The sequence below is a fragment of the Lichenostomus cassidix genome, chromosome 1, assembly GCF_008360975.1.
Source record: "Lichenostomus cassidix isolate B80296 chromosome 1, HeHo_3.0, whole genome shotgun sequence".
NCBI lineage: Eukaryota > Metazoa > Chordata > Aves > Passeriformes > Meliphagidae > Lichenostomus > Lichenostomus cassidix.
In genome coordinates, this window is record NC_139479.1 from 69,580,159 (window position 1) to 69,604,346 (window position 24,188).

Consider the following 24,188-nt stretch of genomic DNA (forward strand, 5'->3'; position numbering starts at 1 on the left):
CATGTTAGTCAGGGCAATTAGATGCAGTAACACCCTGAATCTGTCAAAACAGACATAGCAGCTGACAGTGTGTAGAAATCAATCACTTGCTCTCTTTCCTCATGTCATGTGTGAAGTGTGTACCTTAATAAAAAATCCTCAATTCTGTGACCATAGCAAAATTTAAAATGCAACAGACTTCCGTTTCCTAATTAATAAATGCTTAGGCTAATGAAACCACAGTGGCAATTTTAATCCCTCAAATTTAAGCATCTCTGGCTCACAGCCAGAGGAGAATATAATTGTGGCAAAAACAATTAGGCATTTCTTTAGCATGCTTTTACACTGGATCTGAAATCATTTAGAGGCAAGCTGGTATCTTCATGATCACTGTGCAGTGGGCTCTGGGAAAACCCTGCTTGAGCAGGGAGGTTGGACCAGGTCACCCCACTGGTGGTCCTTTGTGGCTAGCACAGTTTTTCCCATGAGAAGTTTTCTTGTGTTTTGTAAATAAAGATAAAGTTTGGATGTTTTTGGAACAGTGTCCCAGAACTTGGGCAGTGCAGGCCTGGCCAATCAGGCCTGGGAGAAAGCTTCCGACTGACCAATCTGGGTGACTTTTGAAAACTCTATAAATGTGATGAAATCAAAACAATAAAGGTCATTCCTTCTTGCCACTAAAAACCGATGCATTCATTACTCTGCTAGCTGCTCAACAGCGACAGTCCTTCCCAACTCTAACACCTCTATGATTGTATCATTTTCTTCCAGTAGATAAGGGAATAAAATTACAGATGGGGGGAATTGGCAAGGTGAAGTACAGCTATAGTAGCAGACTTTTTAGTAAAGGTTGTGGAGGAGTCGACTATAAGTAACTGTGTATGTTGTGGCCTCTTTTAAATCAGCATAAAAGCCTGAAGTTTCTGCTGAAATCTTTCCTGGCTATATTTTGAAAGGTTTGCAAAAAGGACCACAAAATTAACGCTTATCAAAATGTTGGGGGTGGGTGTCTGTCTATAAGAGGAATTGCAAACAGAAACAGAAATGGTTTGGCTTTGATTTTACTGCTTTGGCTGTTGTTCCACTGAGACACAGAAATCAGACACTGGGCCTGATGAAAGTATAAGTGAAGGGGGGTAGTGAGCTTCCTGTGCCAAAAACGAGCGTGTATTGGAAAGGCTGAAAATGGGTTAGGAAAATCAAAACGATGTAAATATACACAGACAGTGGTGTCAGTAACACAGAAGAGTTTAAGAAAAGGAAAAGCAAAGATTGTTTTGTGAGGAAGCACCACTGTCACATTAACTTGGGGAAGAATTTGTCTCATGATATTTAATGTCACATCACTCATTTAAAGCCCTAAAAATAGTGTTTATAATAAAACCCCTGACACAGCCATGACCAGTGTGATTCAGATGGCCCCTTTCCTTTTTTAATTTGTGAACAAAGCTGCTCCTTTGAAGAGAAGTATTTGTTTACAGTTGTTTATCAGTGCAGGAAATGGATCAATTAGATGTAACTTTCTAAGTTAATTGAGTGCCACTACTGAAACCACCTGACGTCATGCTGGTGCCAGCAATGCCAGCTGAGAAATCTCATCATTGTTGCTGTGGGAAAGACAAGGACACGATGGGAAATGTTATTTTTGGCCCTCGAAAGATTAAAAATTTTAAATATTTATGGAGTCTTATCTAAAATACTGATTGGTTATTAGTGCCTTGAACTGAGGCAGGAATGTGTGAATCCCTAGAGCTTTGTGACCATACCCCATCTGAATTAATCTGAACCATTAACAGGGAATTGGCACTCTAAATTTTCCTCTAGCTATATCCTCCTTTCCACACTGCACTGCCTTTTTTTTTCCTGTTGGATTGTTTCATTAATGATCTAGAATGTAATAACAGCACACAAAAAAATAACTCACAGATTCATCCCTCTTTGAAATATTTGGCTTCAGAGCTATATTTCTGTCTTTTTTTTTTTTTCCCTCTGCTGCACAGGCTTATAATCCTTTTTGCCTGTGCAAAAGCAGAATGACTTCATTAGCATGGTGCTACCTTGTCGCTGTACCGAGTTTAGCAATCTTTTTCTTATTCAACAATTCTTCCCTGCTGACTTAAGGGCGTTTTGGGAACAGGAGGGAGGAGGCTTAAGATAAATATTCTGGATTGTTTTTGTCCTGGCAAATTCATGGCCTGTTTTGAGACTGGAGAAGCTATTGGATGCATTTGTTGGTGTTGCATACCCATATTTTTCCTGTCAGTTGCAGAATAGCTCTTGCTTATGACAACTGTAATGAGGCCTTTGATAATGCTTCTGCTGCCTGTAGCAAATGGGTTTATTATGGGAGCCAGTAACCCTTTTAGAAAGCCCCAATTTCAGAGCAGAGGGAGAAACAGGAGAGCAGAACCTTTAAGTAAAAACTCCTCTCTCATCTAATCTTGGATCTTGCAGGAGAACCCCTTGAGGCTACCAGTGAGGTTGAAACTATTCAGTGTGGCTAATGTTTATCAGCTAATACTAAAAAAAAAAAAATACTCCTTTCCTCTGATATGATTTTCACATTGCTGTCAGGCTTGTGGTAAAAGAGTGAATGAACTTGGGACATACTTTAAGGGCAGAGCACACAGGAAAACTCTCCAGGTGAGTTACCTTAAAAATGTCTCAAATTCAATAGGCTTGTGGGCCTAAGGAAAGCTTAATTAAACTTAAAGGAAAGCAAAAATAAGATTTTAAAATGTTGGTTTAGTTCTCATAAACCTGAGTGAGCCAAAGCCTGGATTACTCAATTATGTATAGTTGTGGGATTTGTTTTGTGAGCGTTTTCCTGCACAGTGCAAATTCTCAGCATCCTTTTCTTCTACTGTGCATGTGTATCAGTTTTGGAATAAGGAGAGGAAGGAACTTAAAGTTGTGATTTAGAGGCTTTTAGAATATGCTCCATGTCACCCGTTTTTCTCTCAGGCTGCCCCAGACATGCTGGAAAGTATTTGTAAGGAGAAGGAGATAGAATAATACTCTTTGGAGTATATACCTGGGGCTGTATCTTTACAGTTGTATTCTCTGTCTGTGCCTTGAAAAAGGAAATAGTTCCCTGGAAGGGATTGCAAAGTCCCACTTTGCAGTGAAGTTTAATAGGAAGACACAAGCTGGCCACAATGTGTGTGTTTGTGGGCTGAAAGCTTGTCACTTTTGAAGGAGCTGAACCCTAGAGCCTGGCACTCTGGTATTGTTTTTCCTCTGTTAAAAATGTTCTTTAAGGAGCTCTGCATAACACGTCTTCATTGAGTTATCTTTCTTCCTTTCACTTTTTGATGGAAATACACATTGCTTTATTAACAGTTTAGTTTACTTGTTTGTCAAGCTAAACTAAAAGTTTTGAAGAAACTGCAATGGATTCTGCAATGGATTTAAGTATCACTGAGCTGGGTGGCTGCTTTGCCTTGCTGTGAGAGGAGTTAGTCAAATTCCAGCCTCTATGTGTACAGGTCCTTAGTTTCTGGAGCTCTTAGTGTCTCCTTTATCTGCAGCCTACAGCTGATGGAATCTAAATAATGCATATTTGGCACCAGTATATGTGTCTAACCTACTGTCTGGGCTGTGACAATGCCCAGTGGCAGACGATTAGGGAGAGTATAAGAATAGGAACAGATGCAATGGTGCTTCTGTGCTGTAGTCTCCTAGGTCCAAGCTGGTCAGGATTTTCAACATCCAGAAATTATGCCTTTGTTTTTATATAGTGTGATCACTCTCTGGTCTACAGGAGCCTCCATGAATCATATGCTATATTTGCGAAAGCATATTACCTCTGTATGGTCTTGAACCTGCCACTGGCTGTCTGCTCTGGTGTTCCAAGTTCTTGTATTGGAAGAAGAAAGGAACCATTATTCTTTTGCCCTCCTTTCTGCCATTCTTGCCTTTACAGGCCTTTACGTACTCTTTCTCTCTCCGTTGTTGAAAGTCATTACATTAGCCATTACTCACAGTGAAGCCACGCCATACTGTGATTATTTCTGTTGCCTTTTCCTCTCAACCTTTTCTAATTCTCTGGTGTCCTTTATGGAATGAAGACATCACATGGATGAAGCACAGTTGGTTCCCATTTATGAATCCCATTTATGGTAAGTCCTAACACTGAATTTGCTTTTCTTGACTCCTGGACAACAGGATTTCATTGTTAGGCCTTCAGCTGACTGTTAGTAATATAATTTTTGCGCATGTCTATCACTTCTTACTGAAACACATTGAATTATATTTTATTGCAAAAAATTGCAAGCCCCACAGAGCCACTCGCTCCTTCTCCCACTAACGCCCTGGATCAGGGAGAGAATTAGAATGGTAAAAGATGGAAAACTCACGGGTTGAAATAAAGATAGTTTATTAGGGAAATCAAAAGCTGCATGCACAAGAAGGAAAACAAGGAATTAATTCACTGCTTCCTATGGGCAGGCAGGTGTTCAGCCATCCCCAGGAGAGCAGGGTCACATCAGGTGTATTGGTTTCTCAGGAAGACAATGCCGTCACTCCAAAGGTCCCCCTCTTCCTCCTTCTTCCCCCCATTTAATATACTGATGATGATGATAAGCATGATGTCACATGGTCTGGAATATCCCTTTGGTCACTTGGGGTCACCTGTCCTGGCTGTGTCTCCTCCCACCCTCCCATGCATCCCCAGCAGAGGATTATGGAAATTGGAAAAGGCCTTGACTCTGTGCAAGCCCTGCTCAGCAATAACCAAAATACCTCTATCAGCCCTGTGTTCAGCACAAATCCAAAACACAGCCTCATTCCAGCCACTGTGAACAAAATTGGCTCTACCCTAGCCAAAGCTAGCACACTACAATCTGAGAAATAAAGTTTTCTACCACACAGACATGGTGTGGAGCTCAAGTTGGTAAGTGGCATAGTTCTTGCTGGAGAGCCCTGAATAGAAAGAAACAGGGAAATGCGAAGTATTTTAAATATTTGATCTAATTCTACTTGACCATCACTATGACCCATGCTCCAAAGTCACTTAAGTGTTCTTGAAAAATACCATAATCATTAGTAAGCAGCTTGCAGTGTGATTGCTGGTCAGATGTGTACACAGGGAGGAGGGGAGATACCCACTGTGGGCCAAGGCAAACCTCCAGAAAAGGGGGGAAACAACAGTTTAAATTAAAAGATTTCTGGCAAGCTTTTTAAAAATGCTAGATGTCTGTTACTCCAAGGCTTAAAGACTTTGGGATTTGTTCCCAGTGTCATTGATACAGCTTTGGAAAATCTTGATGCTTCTACTGTTTTACATAAATTCTAAAATTGCTTATCTTCATCTCCTGTACCTTTCAGGCATTAAGCAGAATATCAATCCGCTCTTTTTAGTAGTCATGCAGAAACTATTTCAAAACTGTTCCTGATTAAATGTGGCTGACACGATTTTAAAGAGTAGCCATATGGGAGTGCTTCTTTTAAAACTACACAAAACAAGAAGGCATTGTAGGATTTTTGCACAGAAAGAGAAGAGAAGAAAATAAACTAGGTCAGCATAGGTCAAATTTCAGTCTTCCAGTGTGAAAAGCATCTATTTTAAGTGGAAGATGAGAAATTACATAGTAACTGTTACCCTGAAGTGAAAAATGGTGCTGTTTATGTATTTAATTGGTCAGGGTTTGCAGTGGGGCTTTGAATTCTGCTGCTGTCGGATCTTGTATTGCTGCTGTCCATCACGGGTTTTCTCTTTCTTAAAAGACTCATGGTAAATTTATTTTGGATAGTTTCTTAACAGGTGTTTCCTCAGCGTTCCGAATGCTTTAAATGAGAACCGTGCCGCATGTCCGGAGTTCTCAGCTGAAATCACACGCAGCCTGACACGGGCGCTGCTGTGTTTACTCATCTGCAGCCACGCTGACAGCAGCCCTGGCGGGTCCTGCTGCCCGGCCTGGACGCAGAACAGATGTTGGGGATTAGGGGGAAGGATCTGGGGAGGCTTTGGGGCTGCGCGTTGGCGGAAGTCATTCATTGTGGAGACGCAGACGGGGCTGCTGGGCCTGCGCTCAGGAGTCGCCCGAAATGGGCCTCGGTGGGTTTGTGTATCTGAATCGAAACCAAATGTTTTCCCGGTACCTTTTAATTAAAGGGAAAGCATAAATCAGTACAATAAAATAAAGTTAGTGCGCCAAGCGGTATTGTATTTCTACGGTGTTCTTCCCAGCAAAGAAACTGGCAATGTGGGGCTCTTAAAGTGCTGCTGCCTTGCACGCTGTGGGTGGAAAGGCTGCCCAGTCTGTCCTGCTGGGAAGGAGTGAGAGGCAGAGGTGGCTGTGCCTGACCTCGGGCCAGGCGGCCAGTGGAGCCTCTGCACCTTGGACTGGCACTTATGGTCAGTTTGTCATTTTGTCAGTGTTTTGTGCTTAACAGAATGTTTCCTGTGAGACTACCTGTTTCAGCTGTTGGGTCTCTCTCTGGCTCTCGTGTTTGGAACGTTCTGTGCTCAGAAATCAATCATATGTGGAAACATAGGAGTAGCACAAGATGACCAAGACTGAGCGATGCATGGCACTATGTGTCCCCTGCAGACAATAAACATTGCACCTCATTATTGTGAAGCTTGTCAGGTATCTTGCTTGGCTGGGAAGCTAACTTTAGGCTGCAATTCATTTGTTTGTGGAATCAGAACAGGCACCTGTAGCTGTGAGTTTTGATGCGGAAAAGAGGCTTTATATAAATCATTAGTATATTGTGATGCTGTTGTGAAGATTTCAGTAAAAGGTGAAAGGAAGGGAGAAAAATAAAGAGAAACACAGGGTGCATCTCCAGGCTTTGGCAAGAGAATGTGGTGGAAGTCACCGCAGATGTACTTCATACATACAATGACAATACAAAGCACAGGGACATGGTGGCTCTGTGGAGAGGTTGTATGTGCTCAAGCAATGGCATAAATTGCTCTGGGAAAGAAATGAAGGAAAGGAGCGAGGTTTCATGGGAAAAACTACGTATTTGTGGTAAGGCTCCATTGATCTGAGCTAAACTGCAGTCATGCTAAAATAACCCAAAGACTTTTAGGCCTCCAGGAGAGGCAATATGACAGTAAAGAAAACTTTGAGCTGACTGCATTCAGAATAAGCTTCAAGAATGTAACCATTGAATGAAGATAAAATTCCATGTGAGTATGTGGTGACTGAGCTAGTAAATTACTCTGCCTGGAGAAATAAAATGCGGGGAAGTAGTATCTGTTATCTGATGCAATTCAACCATTGCTGTAACAGATTAAGATCTCTAAAACTGAGTTTAAATAACCCAGTTTTTCAGAATGCAGAACACCCTCTATGGAAGTGATGTCCTTTCAGCTGCTGTTGACTTTGGTAAGAATTCAACATGCTTTCAATTTATATACCTATGCCCCAATTTTAAAAACTTGGAAAAGATATTTTCTGAGCCTTGCAGTTACCAGAGGTAATTCTTGCTGTGCAATTATTAGCTATTTTCTGAAATTCTTGAGCTACTATGGAATCTACAGGATGTAAAACACAGGGAACAGTGTTATCCTGGTAAGTTCAGTCTCAAAGCATACTAGGAAATAAGTAAGTTAAAAACAGAGCATCAGCAACAGTATTTTCTATTTGTGGGTTTCAATGCTATAATTCACTGCAAGCAGCAAACCACAAGTAGAGTTGCAGTACTCTCCAATAAGCTGCCTGCAAGTGCAGGTGTCAGCTTGCCCCATTTAAATTGCTACATCAGGACTCTGTAGAGCAGCAGTCTTGCTGAAGTCAACTCATTTGCCAGATTTGGGGACAAAATGCTGACTCTAATTTGAGCTAATACTGATGGAGGTGTTGCCACAGGCCATTCCAGATCTTTATTATGTGCTGTAGAACTTGAGTTTTGGTCAGCAGCTTCAATCAGGACCTAGAGTTGTTTAGGTGGCTCAGGCATGTGGATAGATACCTGATTATACTTACCTGAAATATTTAATAATGTAGTTAATGTAATTTATGTTGGGTTTTTTTAATGCACTCTCTTCAGGTGGACTATAAAAGCACAAAAAAGCTTAGCGTGAAGATACAGCATGGCAAAACAAATAGTAAAGGAATAAACGCAGATTTCAATTTTTTTTTTCCCAAGTTAGTAAAACAGTCACGTGAGATGGGGCAAGTGTTATTTGATACTAATATAAAAATGCTGTTTTTCAATTAAATATTTGTTTGTTTAAAAGCTTACTTTCAAAACAGTCCACAGAGGGTGATTGTATTTTCTGTGTTTTCTGAGGTTAGAGAATATATCCAAATTCATACCATGAAGCCATGGTAGGAGGGAAATAAGACAAGGGTTCCTGAAAGTGATCTTTCTGCTCCTGGTAGAGCATCTTTTTACTTAGGAATGCTAATACTGAAGAGGAAGGAGTATCTTTTTAAACAAATGTATTTTATGTGAGGAAGCCAGTGCTGTTGTAGTAGCACAGTTGGAAATTTTCAACTCACAAAGCCAGGATATTTGAAGGTTCTAAATCTTTTTGTAGGTTAGCAGGTTGTACAAATATCCTGTATCTTTGCTGGCAAGGAACAGCTTCTACTAAGCATAATTACTCCCTTGGAGTTTTAAATTCAAAGGTGGGTTCCGTAAAAGTTAATTTTTTTCCCCTGCAGCTTTCATGATAAAGGCAGAGTTATTAAATAAGGGCAGCTACTCTACAAGAGTCGTTGCTCTTAAAACCTTCACAGAAAGTTACAGACACCAAACAAGAGTGGTTACATGCTGAACATTACTTCAAAAGGAGAATGTGAAGTATCAATTTCTTTTTATATGCAGAGTAGAAGTTTATCCTAAAGTGCATGAAGCAGTGAACAAGACAAACTGTTACATTGTCGGGTCTGTCAAAGTTACTCTTTCAGATTTACTTTGTTCTTTCTATTCATGCCTTCATTGGTGTAATTTGAGGGGGAAGGAGAGCAAAAATATAAAGATTCCTTGAAGAAGTGTGTATAGGCATGACTTTGCTTTCATACTGGCAACACTTTGCTGCATCTTTTACCTGGGCTCAGTGAAGTTACTGCAGTGTGGCAGATCACTGCACAGCAGCAGGGAGTTGCCCATGGGCCTCCTGTGCCACACTTTCCGGGGGGAGTTCATCTTAAATTGGAATATAAGAGAAGATTATAGTGTGTTGCACTACTGTGTAATTGGAAACATCTCAGAAAACTCAAACTGTCATATGATTCAGAATAGCATCGAGCCTGACTAAGGTGAGGAAAAATAAATCTTGGATGACATTAACACTGTCAGCATTTTCTGTTTTCAAGTTGTTCATGGTTTTAATTTGTGCTGGAGGGGCTCATGCTAATAGAGAATATTATTTTAGGGTTTTTCTTAATGCGAAAGAATAATTAGCGCCTGGTGCTATTTAGGTAAAAATTTACTGAGGTGTTTCATCCACTATAAGGAGAAGGTCCTTTGGTTAATGAGATCTGTGCTTTCTAATAAAATTTCAGGAATCCACTTACCCATTTTCATGGAGCATGATTTTACTACTAACTTTTAACCAACAGTTTTCTCCAAATGATTATGAAGAAAAATTTACTCATTTTTTAGCTTAGTGTAATGAATAATGAAAAGAAATTACAGGCTGCATGAAACTGCATCAGAGTTTACACTGCTAGTGAACCATAAAATCAAATTAAAGCACCATCTGATTAATTTTCCTAGTTCTCTGCTATCAGAGTAATAATGGAGGGTAACATGGGCAGGCTCCTTGTTTAATTAGTACTGTTGTATACTGTTTAAGTAATGAGATAAAGTAATTTTTTCCAGAAGCAAGGCTGCATATGTAGAATAAATCTTTAGTTAACACGAAACAGAGCTTATTTTAACATCCTGTGGGACACATTTGGCCAATGATATGTTCATCTATCTATCAAATATTAATTTCTGTAAGTTACATTAAGAAATAGAATAAAAATAGGTTGCTAACTCGCTGTGTTTCTCCATTATGGAAAAAGAGTTCCTGACAAGAAAATAAAAGTATCTAGAAGATCCTTTCACTGTGCTCCTACACAGTGTTATAGCTCTGACTAGTCTTTTCAAAGTCATGGCTTGTATGTGAAGTTAATTTTGGTGGGTTTTTTCTTCCCCTTGAAGACATTATTTTTTGTTTTATATCTTTGTATTGCTAATTCCTGATCAGGAATTTTCTGATCAAATAATTTAAAGCAAGTGATTTGCGTTTTTTGAGTTGGCATTACAATTTTTTTGTGTGTTCTGTACTTTAATTTGTATTTCCCTGCTTTCTTTTATCCATTATAACCAGCAACTACTTGAATGAAAGCTTCTTGCCTGAGACCTGCATCTCCTTGGGCTTTACTAGGAATGCCAAATATATGCCTTTGTGATTGTGTTGGCAATTTTCTTTTTGCTCAAAGTTCTGCTCCTGTTGTCCATCCCTACATTTATATCCAGGTGCTACGTGAAAAATACCAACAAGCTTCAAAACTAGGAAGCTAGACAGTGGATATATTTCTTACTCTAGGTTTCCAAGTGTCTTCAAGTGTGACTGGCAAAATTAAGTGGAAGGGGTAAAATATTTGAGTGAGGTGTCTGGGTTTTTTTTCCTTTCCTGTTTCTACTGCTCTCAAGGGGATATGGTGGTATGAGCAGAGACTGGAAGAGGGAGGAAATAGGTTTGAGACTGGACCAATGTGTCATTGTGTTAAATCCAGCCAGCCAGTGAGGTCATTGTTTTCTTCTGAGTCATTTTAGAATGAAAACTCTTACATTATGGAAAACATTGCACATCTTTATTTCAGATATGGAAATACCCAGCCAGTCTTTCAGTGGCAGAGCTCTGCTTTTTTCATTTGAGGTACTCCTGACTCCCAGTGGTGTAAGCAGGAGGGGAAATCAGGTTCTTCTGCCTCATTTCTTAACACTTTACCTCTAACCCAAATGGGTTGTTCTTTAGGTACATTGCTTAGACATTTTTTGAAGAGGGAGCTGGTAAATCTGTTGATCACACCTGTCAGCCCTGAATCTACTGAATCTGTCCAGCCTGGAGCTGGCTGCAGTTATGTTGCAGGGAAAAGTTCTTCAGCACCAAGTCATGTTGAGGAGAGATTGTGTTTCAGTGTGCACAGGGAAAATCCTCAAGACTGAATACTTGGATATTGATTATATTTCATACTTGGGCTCCAGTAGGCTCATTCTCTGTGTAGTGTGATTTAACTGGGGGTCTTGGGCAATCTGCCCAGCTCTGCAATCGATTTGTGTGACTATGAGCTAGCCCTGTCATCTCTCTGCACTTAGATTTTAATGTATGTGATCTTTAAGGTGGGTCTGCTGTTTGTAGCACTTCGAGGATTTTATATAATACAGAAATTTTAAAACAATTTGTGTATTTTCTATTGTTAACAGCATGGGGTGGAGATACTGACCTTTCCACACAAGCTAATGGAAATAGTAGGAGGTTTTGATTAAATGTGACAAACCTTTTCTATCATTAGAAGTGTGAGAAAGCCATTGCTACTTGATGCTTTTAGAATAATTTATGAAAAATGGATTGGTTCATGACCCATTATCTTCCAGTTGTTACATGCAGTGTGCTTAGAGTGTTAGTTTATGGCAAGTCTTGTGTCTCCTTAAGCTCTGTTCAGTCACTTGGTTGGTAAGAATTTGAGGTGGGGTTGGTGCAGCTGGGGATGCTCTGCTCTCTGCTTTGGGGACTGAGGCAGTGCAGATGGAGCAGTGCACTGGTAGCTCCAGCCTCATCTCATCAGTTGGGTTCTTCAGTGTCTTAGAAGTCCAGATCAAGAGTACCTCAGTGATAGCAGTGAGTATTTCTTGTGCTGTCACCACATATGAACCCCTCACAACAATCACATAGCTGTCTTCTCCCTCACTCCCCCTTTCCCATGTGCTGGCAAAGGCAGTGCAGTGCTATCAACCACATCTGACTGCTGATGACCCAGTGATGTGCCATCACCTGACTGCAGGTTGGACTTGAATGAATATGAAACCTTAATTGAGTGGCTTATTGGGTCCTTTTCTATGTCTCATGGAGAGAGCAGTGATCAGGCTCCAAGCACACTTCCCGTAATATTTTTTTTCATGCTGCAAATATAAAGCCAGCTGTTTCCATTATGGTCTTATGCTTTTGCTGTCCACCTTTTGTCCAAGTTCAGATACATGGATATATGAGGAAATGAAATAATAAAACACTTCTGTTATTCAAAATAGGAAGTTATTTTTCTCACTTTTCTTCAATGGTATGATTGAGATCGTTGCTTGCTTTGTCTGAATCCTTTAGACAGCTGGTCCCCAGTTGTCTAACCATGCAGTGATAAGAATACCAAAACAGTGTGTATATTGACTTCCCATCCCTGGACACTCTTGGCCTTGTTCTCCTTGGAAGTTGTTGAAAACAGTGACAGCCACCTATTAGTGGAACAGTACAACTAGGAGTGATACTTATTTACATACTAAGAAAGAATAGTAAAACAGAGAAAAGAGCTTGAAATGTATTCCAGATTGTACTGAAATTTAAGGGTTTTTTTAAAAAAAACTATCTATTCTCTGTTAGATTTGCTTGTATATAACATGTCCATGAGTTAAAATAAGCAAACAAAAACTCAAACCACGCCCCACAACCAACAAATGAAAAAGCCCACCTTAACCTACACTTTCTAAAATAGTAGTGCAGAGCAGATCTTCCTGCTCATTCTGAATGGTCAGTGCTATCACTTTTTTAGATGTGTTTAAAAAAAAGAAACTGTACACCCTTACAAAAGCTATTTAGAATGGGTTCAAGACATTGGGACTTAAATTATTTCCTTTTCAGTTGTGAAATAACTGGAACTAAGTTCTTTTTCTTTCTTTTCTTATTCCCATTCTTTCTTTTTAACAAATGTTATCAATTCTCTAAATGAGTTCTTTGTGTGAGGCAGATTAATCAGTGTTTGAAGGCAGTCTACTGGTGGCAGCAGTTTAAGTTGCAATGCTCTCAGAAGGAGGACTTGCATTAGTCTCGAGTGGTTTTGGGGGGTGCTATGTGATTTATGGTCTCTGGCAGTTCGCTTTGGATGTGATAGTCACAGAAGTTTACATCAACAGACAGAACAAAAATTACTTGGTTACATATCATGGGCCCTCTGTGATGACAGAGGTGGTCAATATTTTGAATTTGTTTAAAAAACAACCTATTTTTACTCTTGCTTCCTGTGATGATCTTTACAAAAAAAAGAATTGTTGTGGCTCTTGTTTGGTATCTCTGCTTTTTTTACTTGGGGGGATAACTGATAGCTGAAGAGTGTTATTCTTTGGAACTGGGTATAGAAATGCCATGTTTCACTGAAGATGTATTGCAGTACTGTCTTCACTGTTGTCATGACTGGCTGAGCAACCGGAATTGAGTGCAGCAACAGCTGGGAAGCATGAGGAAAGCTTTGCAGGGATAGATAGGCGTAAAAACTGCAGCCTCTGTTCATAATGCAGCTCTCTATCCTACATGCTGGGGACTAACCAAAACGTGCTTTCTGTGGATGTCCCCAGAGCATGTCAGATGATTTCCTGTGAATCCTCTGCTGAGGAGCTGCCATGCTGTGAGAAGAGGGTGTAATCCTGCAAGTGAGCAAGCTGTGTTCAGAGGCAGAGCTGTGCATGCAAGACAGACCAGTTCACTGTCACAGAGCATAGCAGTCCTATAACTCCAAGAGGAAGCTAGAGATGAGCAGAAAAGAAACCTTCCAGATGAGCTGAGGAATGGAGTAAAACCTTGGTGAAAATTGTGTGGAAAAAGGCTTGCCAGTAGTAAAATGAGTGTCTGACAGGAATCCGATGAGATGAATAGTTTTACTGTTATGGTGAAGTTCTTTGACAGAATAATACTTGAGTAAAATACATAATTGCAGGCAAAAAGTATTTGGCTTTGAGGTTTTTTTGACATGCCACATGTCCAAATTCATAGCCATTGATTGAGATGTCAACATTTATAACAACAATAATAGCATTTAAACTTTTATTGAACACATGCTCAGATTGTTCTGCACTTTGAAAGTGTGTTGAGTTGCTTTCGGCTAGAAAAGCAAGACGTGGAACATAAAATATTTCAATCAAAAATATCAGAAATTGCATATAGAATACTATGGCCCTTTTTTAGCCTTTATTACTGCAGGCAGTGGAAGGATAGTGAGTGGAAATGCTGATGTGATTCTGTGACTGCTAGCACTTGCAGGGTCATGGCCAAAGAAAAGCAAAGCATGAGGATAAATCTCATTATGTTTTGCCACTGTTATTACAGTTCAACTTTTTGGCTAACAATAAAGTTATGAATTCCCTCTTATTGCTATACATCCTTTTCCTTAAATAAGCATAGATTAGAACTGCCTGTATGCTTCTGGCATCCTTGTGTGAATGTAGGCATGAGGGCTCCTAAATAACTGAGAGCTGATTCTGTGACTGGAATGTGTTTGCTTACTGTCTCTGTGGGTGGCAAAGTGTCCGTAAATGTTTTAGCACAGTCTAGCTTGCTCTTGGTTTCAGTACAAGATTTACCACTGATCTGTTAGTCCAGCAGTGACATGGAGGATTTATCACTTAAAAGTGAAAAATGCTTTTGGAAGTACTCACTACTGGGCAGTCCAAGGGCAAGTTGCTGCAAAATATGACTGAGTTGTTAGGTGAACAACTTTAGATGGAGATTGACACTGGGAGAAGATGCTGGATGCTACTGGTGAACATCCTGGCAAGGCACTGTGATGGCTTTTCTCAGTTTAAGAGCTTTACTGTAGAGAATGGTATAAGTCTTCTGTTGTGAGAAATCATTTTCATCTTACAAGGGATGTAATTACAAATTTTGTCTCCAATGTATATCAAAGGCTAGTAGATGTTTCATGTAGTTCCATTTTCTCTGTAGCTCAGCTGCATCTTTACCTGTGCCATGCCTTGACACTCCAGCCTTGCAGGTTTGCAGTGCTGGTGTGCTACTGTAGTGAGGCAAAGCTGTGCCAGGCGAGCCTGCATTACACTGCTGAAATGTCCGTAGGTGTGTGTATGTAGCATAAAAATATTGAGAAGTAAAGGTTTTGGAAAGGAGGTGTGGCAATGTCTGTAACTAGTGAGAGAGCAAAATCCTTCTAGAAACTGGAAATGCTGTTGAAACCTTTCAGCCTCTGTTTCAGTTGTGTGGTGCACACAAGTAGTTACAGGAAAAAAAATATTTTCTGATGTCCAGCAGAACTTAATGATTCTGATGGGAAGTGTGTGTATTGCATGGAAGGGGTGATAAGGTTGTCTCAAGTCTTCTGTGTAGCAAGCCTGGACCCTAATCACCATTAATTTATCTGCAGAAGGTTCTAATGATCTAAAGTAGCATTTCTGTAAATAGTGCTATATTTCAGCTTCATTCCATAACAATTTGTGTATGCTGGGACATGCAGGGTTTCCAGATATCTTCCTTCTCAAATCCCACCAAGCTTTTTCTTCAAGCACTACAACAATGAGAAAAATGTGAATATAAACTTTGAGCTCTTTGTTTGTAAAAAAAGCCATTTGTGGGACAGGAGTGAATCTTTCCCACTCTGGATTTCAGTCAGCAGTAGCTTGAACAGGAAGTAATGTACTTAAGTGGAATATGACTGAAACATTTTAGTGAGAAATGGTTTTTTTCTTGTCAGTTTGATGCTTCTCAGAGATCTAAGACAGATAGAATAAGTAAGGGGCACAAAAGATAGTTAAAAGTGCAAGCAGAATATACTTACGGTGCTTTTCTCCATGATTAAAAATGTGTCTGCCTGGATCCACAGCTTATTATCATTGGAGGATTTGATCAAAATGCTTGATTTTTCAGAAATTTGTGAGAAATTTGAGGTCATAAGGAATCTTTGCAATGAAAAATGCCATTGCTTTTTGTTAATTATTGGCCCACCATTACATTTCAACATCACCCAGATCATGGATGCAGTACTAGTTTGATGCCATCACTCTACCGTTTTGCTTGTAAACAGCCACTTAACATTTAACGGCTTGAAAATACTCCTCAATTATTTGTTTGTTTTCTTCACAGGCTGGAATGGTGTTAAGATGTGGATACTTCTGGTTTGGCTTGTTTCTCGTGCCCACTGCGTGCCTTGTTAAAGATGTGGCATGGACAGCGTAAGTCCTGAACCTGTCCTCTTGCTGTTGTAGGAATTATTCTCTATGCACATGTCATCCAGTCCAGTATTGCTCTGTAAAGAACTCTGACGTCTCTCAGTGATTGCAAAAAGGTGGTACTCATTTGGAAGGGAAAAAAGGTGAAGTGGCTAATTTGTCACCTGCCACGGCACCCAGCAATGTGACAGAATGAATGGCTGGGACTAAATCTGGAGGAGGTGGCCTTGTCTGAGTAATGAAGGTGTCACCTTAGGATAGGGTTGTCTATCCTTTAGTTAAAGGCAAATTTAAATTGGACATCTGAGATTCCCTCTTCCTAAAAATGGAGCAAATAATTTGTTCAATCTGACTAAGGTTAGGTAGAAAGTAGAAATGTGGCACTCTAATCCACACCCAGTAAGCTCTCAGCTCTTTGTCAGCTGCTTTTTAGGTTGTCCTTCAGCAGCGAGTCTTTGAAGACTGAACTGGGAGAAGAGCAATACTCCACACTTTATGTTTGAAATTAAGTCTTAATGGTACCTTCACTGTCCAGAGAGGAGGAACAAACTTGTGAAATACAAGCCTGTGTAATCCCCTTCTCTCAAAACTTTGTGGTTTCAAAGCATTGCAGAAGGCAATTTCAACAACTTGGATTTAAAGGGAAGCAACTTACCTTCTCTACCACTGTAATTTGAAATACAGAAGTAATTATTTTGATTTAGAATTTGTGGCGTTTTGTTCAGCTTGCTTTTAAGCGTCTTAAGCACCAAACCTTTCATCCTTTCCCTTTGGAAGTTGTGTTACAACTAAGAAGGTTTTACTACACAGATACATAATAACCTTGTGCAAGGAGGACCCAGGGCATTCAAACTCGGGCAAAAAGGCAGATCCTGGCTGGAATGAAGAGGAAATACAGGTTAGCTTGTCTCTTGTCAGAAAGGCTCACAGTGAAAGCATCATAACACGTAACACTTTGCTCCCAGAATGAGCTGTTGGTCAGCTGGGGAAGGTTCTTGGAATGATACAGTCATTTAGGTTGGAAAAGACCTGTAAGATCATTGTGTCCAACTGTAAACCTAACACTGCCAAGTCCACTAATCTGGTTTACAGAGAAGTGCAGAAAATACTGGAAAAAGCAGACAGTTTTCCAAACACAGGCGCATTTCAAACACTGTCATGGAAGGTGTATTAAGTCATATGCACAGCTCAGAAAATCTGCTTTTATTTCATATGGGGTTGATAGCACAGTGAAATTAAACTGGTAGTAGGCAAATCTACCAGTCAGTAAGTACTTCTTAAATTTTGTCCCACTGCTTAATTTTCACAGCTAGACTGCTCAAATTAAAACTAGGTATTGTAATGTGACATTTCAACTATGATTTAATAGTCCAGCATATCAGAGTGGATTTTTGTTGCACTCACTAAATTTCTGCAATCGAAAATCATTTAAAAATTCTAAAACTGAGGCCAAAATGTTTTAATTTAGATACTTAACTGTGTCTGTGACTTGTTTGTTAAAATTCTGAAAAAAAACTTTAGTTTTTTTAATGTTTTCATGGTAGTTGAGTGTCCTGAAGTTGTCCTCTGTTCTTATCAGTTCTTGGCAAAAATGACTCATGAATTGTAAAACAGGCCAGACCATGGCAGGCTCATCCTCAGCTATTAGTCATTTTAAACTCTGTTACTGACTGAGCCTGTTCTTTAATATTTCTTAAAGAAATCTCTGCAACATAATCCTTTCAGTCATTCAGACCGTGAATGTATAGAGACTGTGAAGCTCTCAAGACAAACGTATATGATTGATAGACTAGATATTTTCCCAGCAGATTTTAAACAGGAGGCTCCTATCAACATTAAGCAAAAAATCTCTTCTCTGGCGAGGACTTTTTTTTTCTTTTTTTTTAACTAAGCCATCACTGAAAAATTAACACCATTAACATTTTAACTAGGATAAATGAAATGACACAGCTATCAGCACTGCCATATGGAAGGAGTAAAGGTCTGTTTCCTTTCCAAGAGCCTTGCCATTTAAAACTGGAGCCTAAGGCCTCTGGAAATCAGCCGGCACATTTCCACAGCAGTGGTTACACCACATTGCTGTCTATAATTCAGCAGAATATGGTTTTGGCCATAAAATTCCAGCAACTCTGACTGCTCATGGTCATGGAATTTATCCCTTTCAGTTTCTTTTGGACATGAAGCACATGTCCACAGACAGAACATCCATGTGACCCAAAAGGTACGTGCCTAATTCCAGTACAAAATATTGCCAGAAAGCCATAAGCACAATACAGAGTTTTTCTCTGGAAAAAGCATTATTGGAAAGTCTGTTTCAGATATTTACAAATCTTTTGTTTATAAACTGCTGAGCTGCATCTGCTATCGAAATTTCTGATGCTGGAAGCAAGAACATGTTTCCTTTGTTATACAGGCTACAGTTGTCAACACATCACTTACCTCCCATGTTCCCTGCAGCTCCAGGCCTTTTTTTTATTTTCATCCCTTTTTAATTTTTTTCCTTTTTAAATGAATCGAGGAAATGTGGAAAACTCTCTTTTTAAAGAGAAGGAAGCTTATTATTAATACTGGGTTGCAATGCGTTGTTAACTTTGGTCCACTACCCTGAATTCAGTGCCTTGATTTGCCTTGTAAAAATCCTAGTTGTGCCACCATTACAAAGAACAAAGCTTTATAAGGTGAGTGCTCCCTCACAGTTGGCACATGTGTCTTGAAAACGTCACTGGCTCTAGGAAGTCTTGGAATAGCTGACTCACAGAGGTATGTGGGAATCATAAAAACGCAGCATGTATTCCAGCAAAATCAGGCAAGAGTACAAGAATTTATTCCTAATTGGTGTCTTGGTGCTTATTTTACACTGAAAAATTTCCTGAGCCTTCCAATCATTACCAAAATTTTCACGTACTTTTTTTTTTTTTTTACCATGAGGAAGAAGCAGTTTGCAGTTGCCAGTTCTGCAGTTTAAGTAAGAGAAAGTACGAAGAGTTCTTCCCATCTTTGCATATACTTGCAGTGCTAGGACTACAAGACTCATAAAATGGTGGTGAGGATAATGAGCCAGAATAGAGGTGGTGTCATGTTTGAGAAATATTTATGAATATTACCATGCTTCTCCCTGGCATATTCTGGCCTCCTGAACCCCCTAAATATCCCAGGCCAGTGAAGTGATGCATTTCCCTGGCTTTGAAGGGAAAGGACCACACGAAATACAAAGATGGTCCTTTGCTTGTTTTTATAGTCCCTGATCTTAATATCCCAGTGTGTGAGGGAAAGGTGAGTTTGTCTTTATGTGATGCATCAAACCTTAGCTGAACAGTAGCAGTAAACACAAGATCTCATAATTTACTGAGGGCTGATTGTACATCTAGGACCACTTGTAGAGTAGTAACCTAAAAGCTCAGAATCCTACCTGGATTTCTACATATGAAAAGTTTATAACATGCTGTAGGGAAAAGGTCATGAAATATCCAGTCCTGTTGCCCACAGTCTGTGGAATATTTGCAGTTGACTTTGACAGGAGCAAGCCCAGAGTCTGTGGCAATTGTAAAACCATATTTTAGTATTTGTTTTCAAGGGAACGTGTAGATAGGTTAGCTCAGGTCCCTTTATATTCTTATATTTATTGATAAATACTTGATTACTGACCGTTCCATGGATGCTCTGGCTTCCAAGTGAAGGAGTGACTCAATGCTAACAACTGCCAGCCCTAGAAGAGCCCATGTGTTTCATCCTTTCACACTACTTACAAAACACTTCATTATCCCCAATTTCAGGCCAACAATATTTCTCCCACCTTGTGTCATATCAGTGCCATGCCTCCTTGTGCTGTGCTGCACAAATGGGACTTGTTGCTGAGGATCCAATGTCAAATTTTGGATTCAATATTTACTCTAAGGGAACAGAAAAACATCTCTTATGGTGCATGGCAAGATAAACATGGAACTTTGGAAGAGATTGAATAACCTGTACATTTGTGTGTTCTTGTCAATGGGGAAAACTGGTTGTAAAGGATTTGAAAAATTCCAAATGTGCTCAGTCTTGAAGTTTGCAATAATAGGTATGACCTCTTTAAAAGGTAAGAGATGAAGGTCAAAATTTCAATGTATTTATTTAAATTTAAGAATGTGATAGTGAATTCAACTGAAAAGATTATAAAAATTAATGGCCTCAAAGCTTTCTCATTTTAATAGCTATATTTTCCCTTCCTCAAAGAAGAGACCAGTCTAATCATTAACCTAACTAGTTATAGCAACTTGAATCTAATTAATTTCTGTGCAGCTGTTGGTAATCTCACGTTGCTGAAGCATTATGCATTAAAAAAAATCCCCGCTATTCATTTCTTTTGACACAGTATGTTAGTGTTGCAAATCACAGACCTTTGATGGTTTGTTTTAACAATGTACCCTTCTAAGTACATCCTGATAATCTTTACCTTCAGATTTTGGTATGGTTCATATTCTGTTGTTTGTTGGTTTTTTTTCTCTTAAATGCAGATGTGTTTTGAAACAAGTTTTCGTTTTAGTTTCTCATTTTAGATATTTGGGGCCTCATTCAGCAACACAAAGACCAGAGGACTTGGATATCCTTGTATTAGTATCAAGGCACTGTCATCTTAAATGGTGTCAGCAAAGATTTTGTGGTCTTTGTTTCTTATTCCCCATGGAAGAGGCAATAAGTATCATACTTTTTAAAAATAAATGCATCTTCATTATATTTTAATTACATATACACCAGTTATTATTTTTCTGCTAGAGGGAATTTGACATTGTTTTATATAATTGGTTAAAGATTTCAGTGTCTGCATGTAAGATTTTATAAAACTTGTAGAGAAATTTTTGCCATCTTTGAGCTGAAGAATAATATTTTAATGCCATGAAGTAAGGAATGTCTCGGCTGACTTGGCTCCATCTTGTTTTCAGGCTTATTGTGCAGTCACATGCAAATCAATATATTCTCATGGGACACTTGTCCTCCTTTAAGTGACACAAAAGAGGCAGCGGATCAAAAACTGCCCATGTGAGAAAGATCCCTGCGTTTTGTATTCTTGCTTTGTACAGGTCAAGACAGAGGGGACTAGATTGTCTCCCCTATATCAATGTAATTTAGGTATAATAGCACTGAAGCAATAGGTAGACTGGGGGGGAAAGGCCCAAGTCTCTTCATGGGGAACTCTAAATTGCACTCTAAATTTTGATTGTATGTGTGGTGCATGGATTACTCTTTGCATCCTCAAGCCAAAAAAGTAGGACACAGCCAGTCTTGTTGCTGTCAGTTTGGAAGTTCATTGAGAAGTGCCTTTCCAGTCATGTGAGACTGATAAATGAAAATCAAGGGGCTTGAATGGCAATTATTAGCTGAGAGTCTCCTCTGGTTTTCAGAGCAGTGCCACGCGTAGCTCAAAAGACAGAGTGGATTCATGTTTTACTGCCATGAATATTCAATGAACCCCAGCTCTTTTGTCTGAATGCCTGAGTCCTGAGCAGTCCCACGGCAGTGGTGTCAGGTCTCTGTAGTCCCTTAGCATTGCTGCTTGGTTAGGGTTTGAGTTCTGTGTTCAAGTGGCTGAGCTCTGTTCAATTTGAAGCCATCCTGATTTCTCATTTTGTATGTATTTTTTCCCAGGTGTTGTGAATCTGTGCTAACATGCATACACTGTGCTTCATTTCCCAAATCCTTCAAGGGAAGGCCCTGTGCCTCTCACCTGAGAGGTAAAATTGAGGGTTTGTAGCAAAACAAATGTTCACATGGCTTTTTTGGTTTGTTTTTGTTGTTTCCTTGGGGTACAGGGCGAAGCATACCTACCATAAAACTTTGCTGGAGCAAGTTCAGGAGCTGGAAACGAAGACAAGAGAGCTGGGAAAAGCCATGCTTCGTGATAGTAATGGAAAGAGGCAAGTCCATGCTAAATGTTTAAACCAGACCCTTCTTTTCCTCTCCCCTCCCTGTTTTTCATTCACAGTTAAAATCTGAGTGTAGACGGGCTAATAAGGCTTCTTCTCCTGTATTATTCATTTATTGTTGCTCCTTTTCATATATGTCTGTTCCCTCCAGTGAAAGCAGCCCTTCCATTTTCATTTCTCCTGCATTATTGCTGTGAGGCTCTATTGGAAACTGCTGCTCAGTCTCTTGCATGGTAACATGTAGTGCTATTACCTGGCCACTGAACCAGACTGGTTTTGAAAGCACTTTGATATGTCATCCAAAAAAAAAAAAAATTGAAAGGAAAAAAAGATAACCATGTCAGGGGAGGGAACTGTCAGCAGCTCGGGATATAAGGACTGTAGCTAAAAGGAGAACTGGCTAATCCATTGTGCTCTACTACTTTATTCAGTTTCACCTTAAGGGGGTTTTTTATGCCTTTGCTTTTTTTCACTACAGCTTGCAGGTCTCTTGCCTTCAGGGTTCTCAGTTTCTCGTTGGGCCTCTCCCTTATAACCACACCATATGGACTTGAATATATTGCTATTATTGAACCTTTCATTGTATAGAGAGAGTATGTGTTGTGTGGGAACTTTTGTCTCTTCTGAAAGAAGCTAAAGAAAATCATGGTGAGGCTTTTGCATCCAACAGTTTCATTTACCTTCTCAGAATGTGGTTCTGCATCAGCTGGTCGGAAAAGCTCCCCAAGTTCAAAAAGGTTTTAGAACTAACTCTTCTGTTCCTTACACAATATGGCACCACATGACTTGCTAAGAAACTACATGATCATTAAACTGGATTTTAGCAAACCTTATAAACTAGCAAACTGAGTGGAATGGAGCTTTTAAAAGATTTTGTTCTTCTGGGGCAGGGTCATCCTTTGAGCCTTTGATGTCTATTCTAAGGTAAACTAATTGCCATATTTTAGCTGCTGCTAAGACAAGCAGATAGTAGATTTTTTTCAACTGAATTTGTGTGTTAATAAGGACTGGTTTCAGGGGAAATTATCAGGCAATGATTTACTGAGATTATGGTAAACTGAAAAGCTTTTAAAAATGCTTGTGTGAACTTTAATGTGTTTATAAGATGTCTTTAGTGACCAGAGCTTGCCTCTCAGAGGCTGAGACAAAGTAAACACAGTGTTTTGATTAAGATCACTTCAAAACACTTGGTATCTTCAGTTTTTATTTTGAGTAATTTTTCTGCTTCAACTTTTGGATCCAGCAAAATAGAGCTTATAGATTGTGCTCACTAGAAAAAGTCACAAACTGCACATCAAATTATTTTAAAAGAGAAAGCAAACTTTGCAGCAACAAAGCCAACCTTCTATGCCACAATTATAACCAACAAAGATGCTTAATATCAGACATTTAATTAAATAATGGGCGTTGTTCTTAGAAGGTTGAGCAATCATTTTGAAGTCACTTGAAGCCAAAGCACTTGGTACCAAAATCTGGTCAGTCTCCCCAAACAAGAAAGGTGTAACTTGGTATTGTGAGGTGCTGACTGATAGTGTGATTAGATGCCAGGTAAGTGGAAACCAGACCAGCAGAAAACTGATTGTTCCCAGGCACATGGCTCTGGTAGTATGAGCTGCTTGGGTGTTGCTGTGGTTCCTATACATGCAAATTATGTGAGATTATATTGGTGCTGGTTCACAGTATTTGTGTTTTCCTGCCAGTATTTAATGCCAGTCAGAGAGGTGAATGAGTCAGCTTTATGCCTGGTGCATCCCTGGGTTGCAGGGTGGGTTGAATTGCTGTTAACAGCGAGAGAGACAGTCAGCATTTGATCTGTTTATATGTGCATGTCTGTGTCTCCAAGAACTTGATGGGTTTTCTTCTCTGTTTACACACTGTCCTGACTTTCTGTAAATTTCATGGCCATGTTGTAATTCATTCATACAGTCCATGTTTTCATAGCCTTTTACTTTATTGCATTCTCACTGCAAACTCTTTCATCTGCATTCCTCCTCCATATAGCTTCACTTCATTCTCGAAACGCTTGCATGGAGATGATGTAAGGAATCCCTTCTGGCCCTCCTTCCCATTTTCCCTCCCCCCTCCTTTCCATGCATTTGTTTGTTCTCGTTCCTAATTGCTCCCAGATTTTCTGGGTGGTCCATCTGTGAACTAGATAATGGTAGAGTGCCTCTGCCTGCTAGGAGCTGGTGTGCT

The 24,188-nt window shown here is 39.6% G+C and overlaps 1 protein-coding gene across 6 annotated transcripts in view; it reads left to right on the forward strand.

Moving 5' to 3' along the window:
* ATP8A2 (ATPase phospholipid transporting 8A2) overlaps positions 1-24,188 on the forward strand; it is a 314,444-nt gene that overhangs the window by 263,353 nt on the left and 26,903 nt on the right. For all 6 annotated transcript variants that reach the window (XM_085062609.1, XM_085062619.1, XM_085062628.1 and 3 more), the window contains 2 exons: positions 16,007-16,095; positions 21,879-21,983. In XM_085062609.1, the coding sequence (XP_084918735.1) occupies positions 16,007-16,095; positions 21,879-21,983 (194 nt within the window). The remainder of the gene's footprint in view (positions 1-16,006; positions 16,096-21,878; positions 21,984-24,188) is intronic.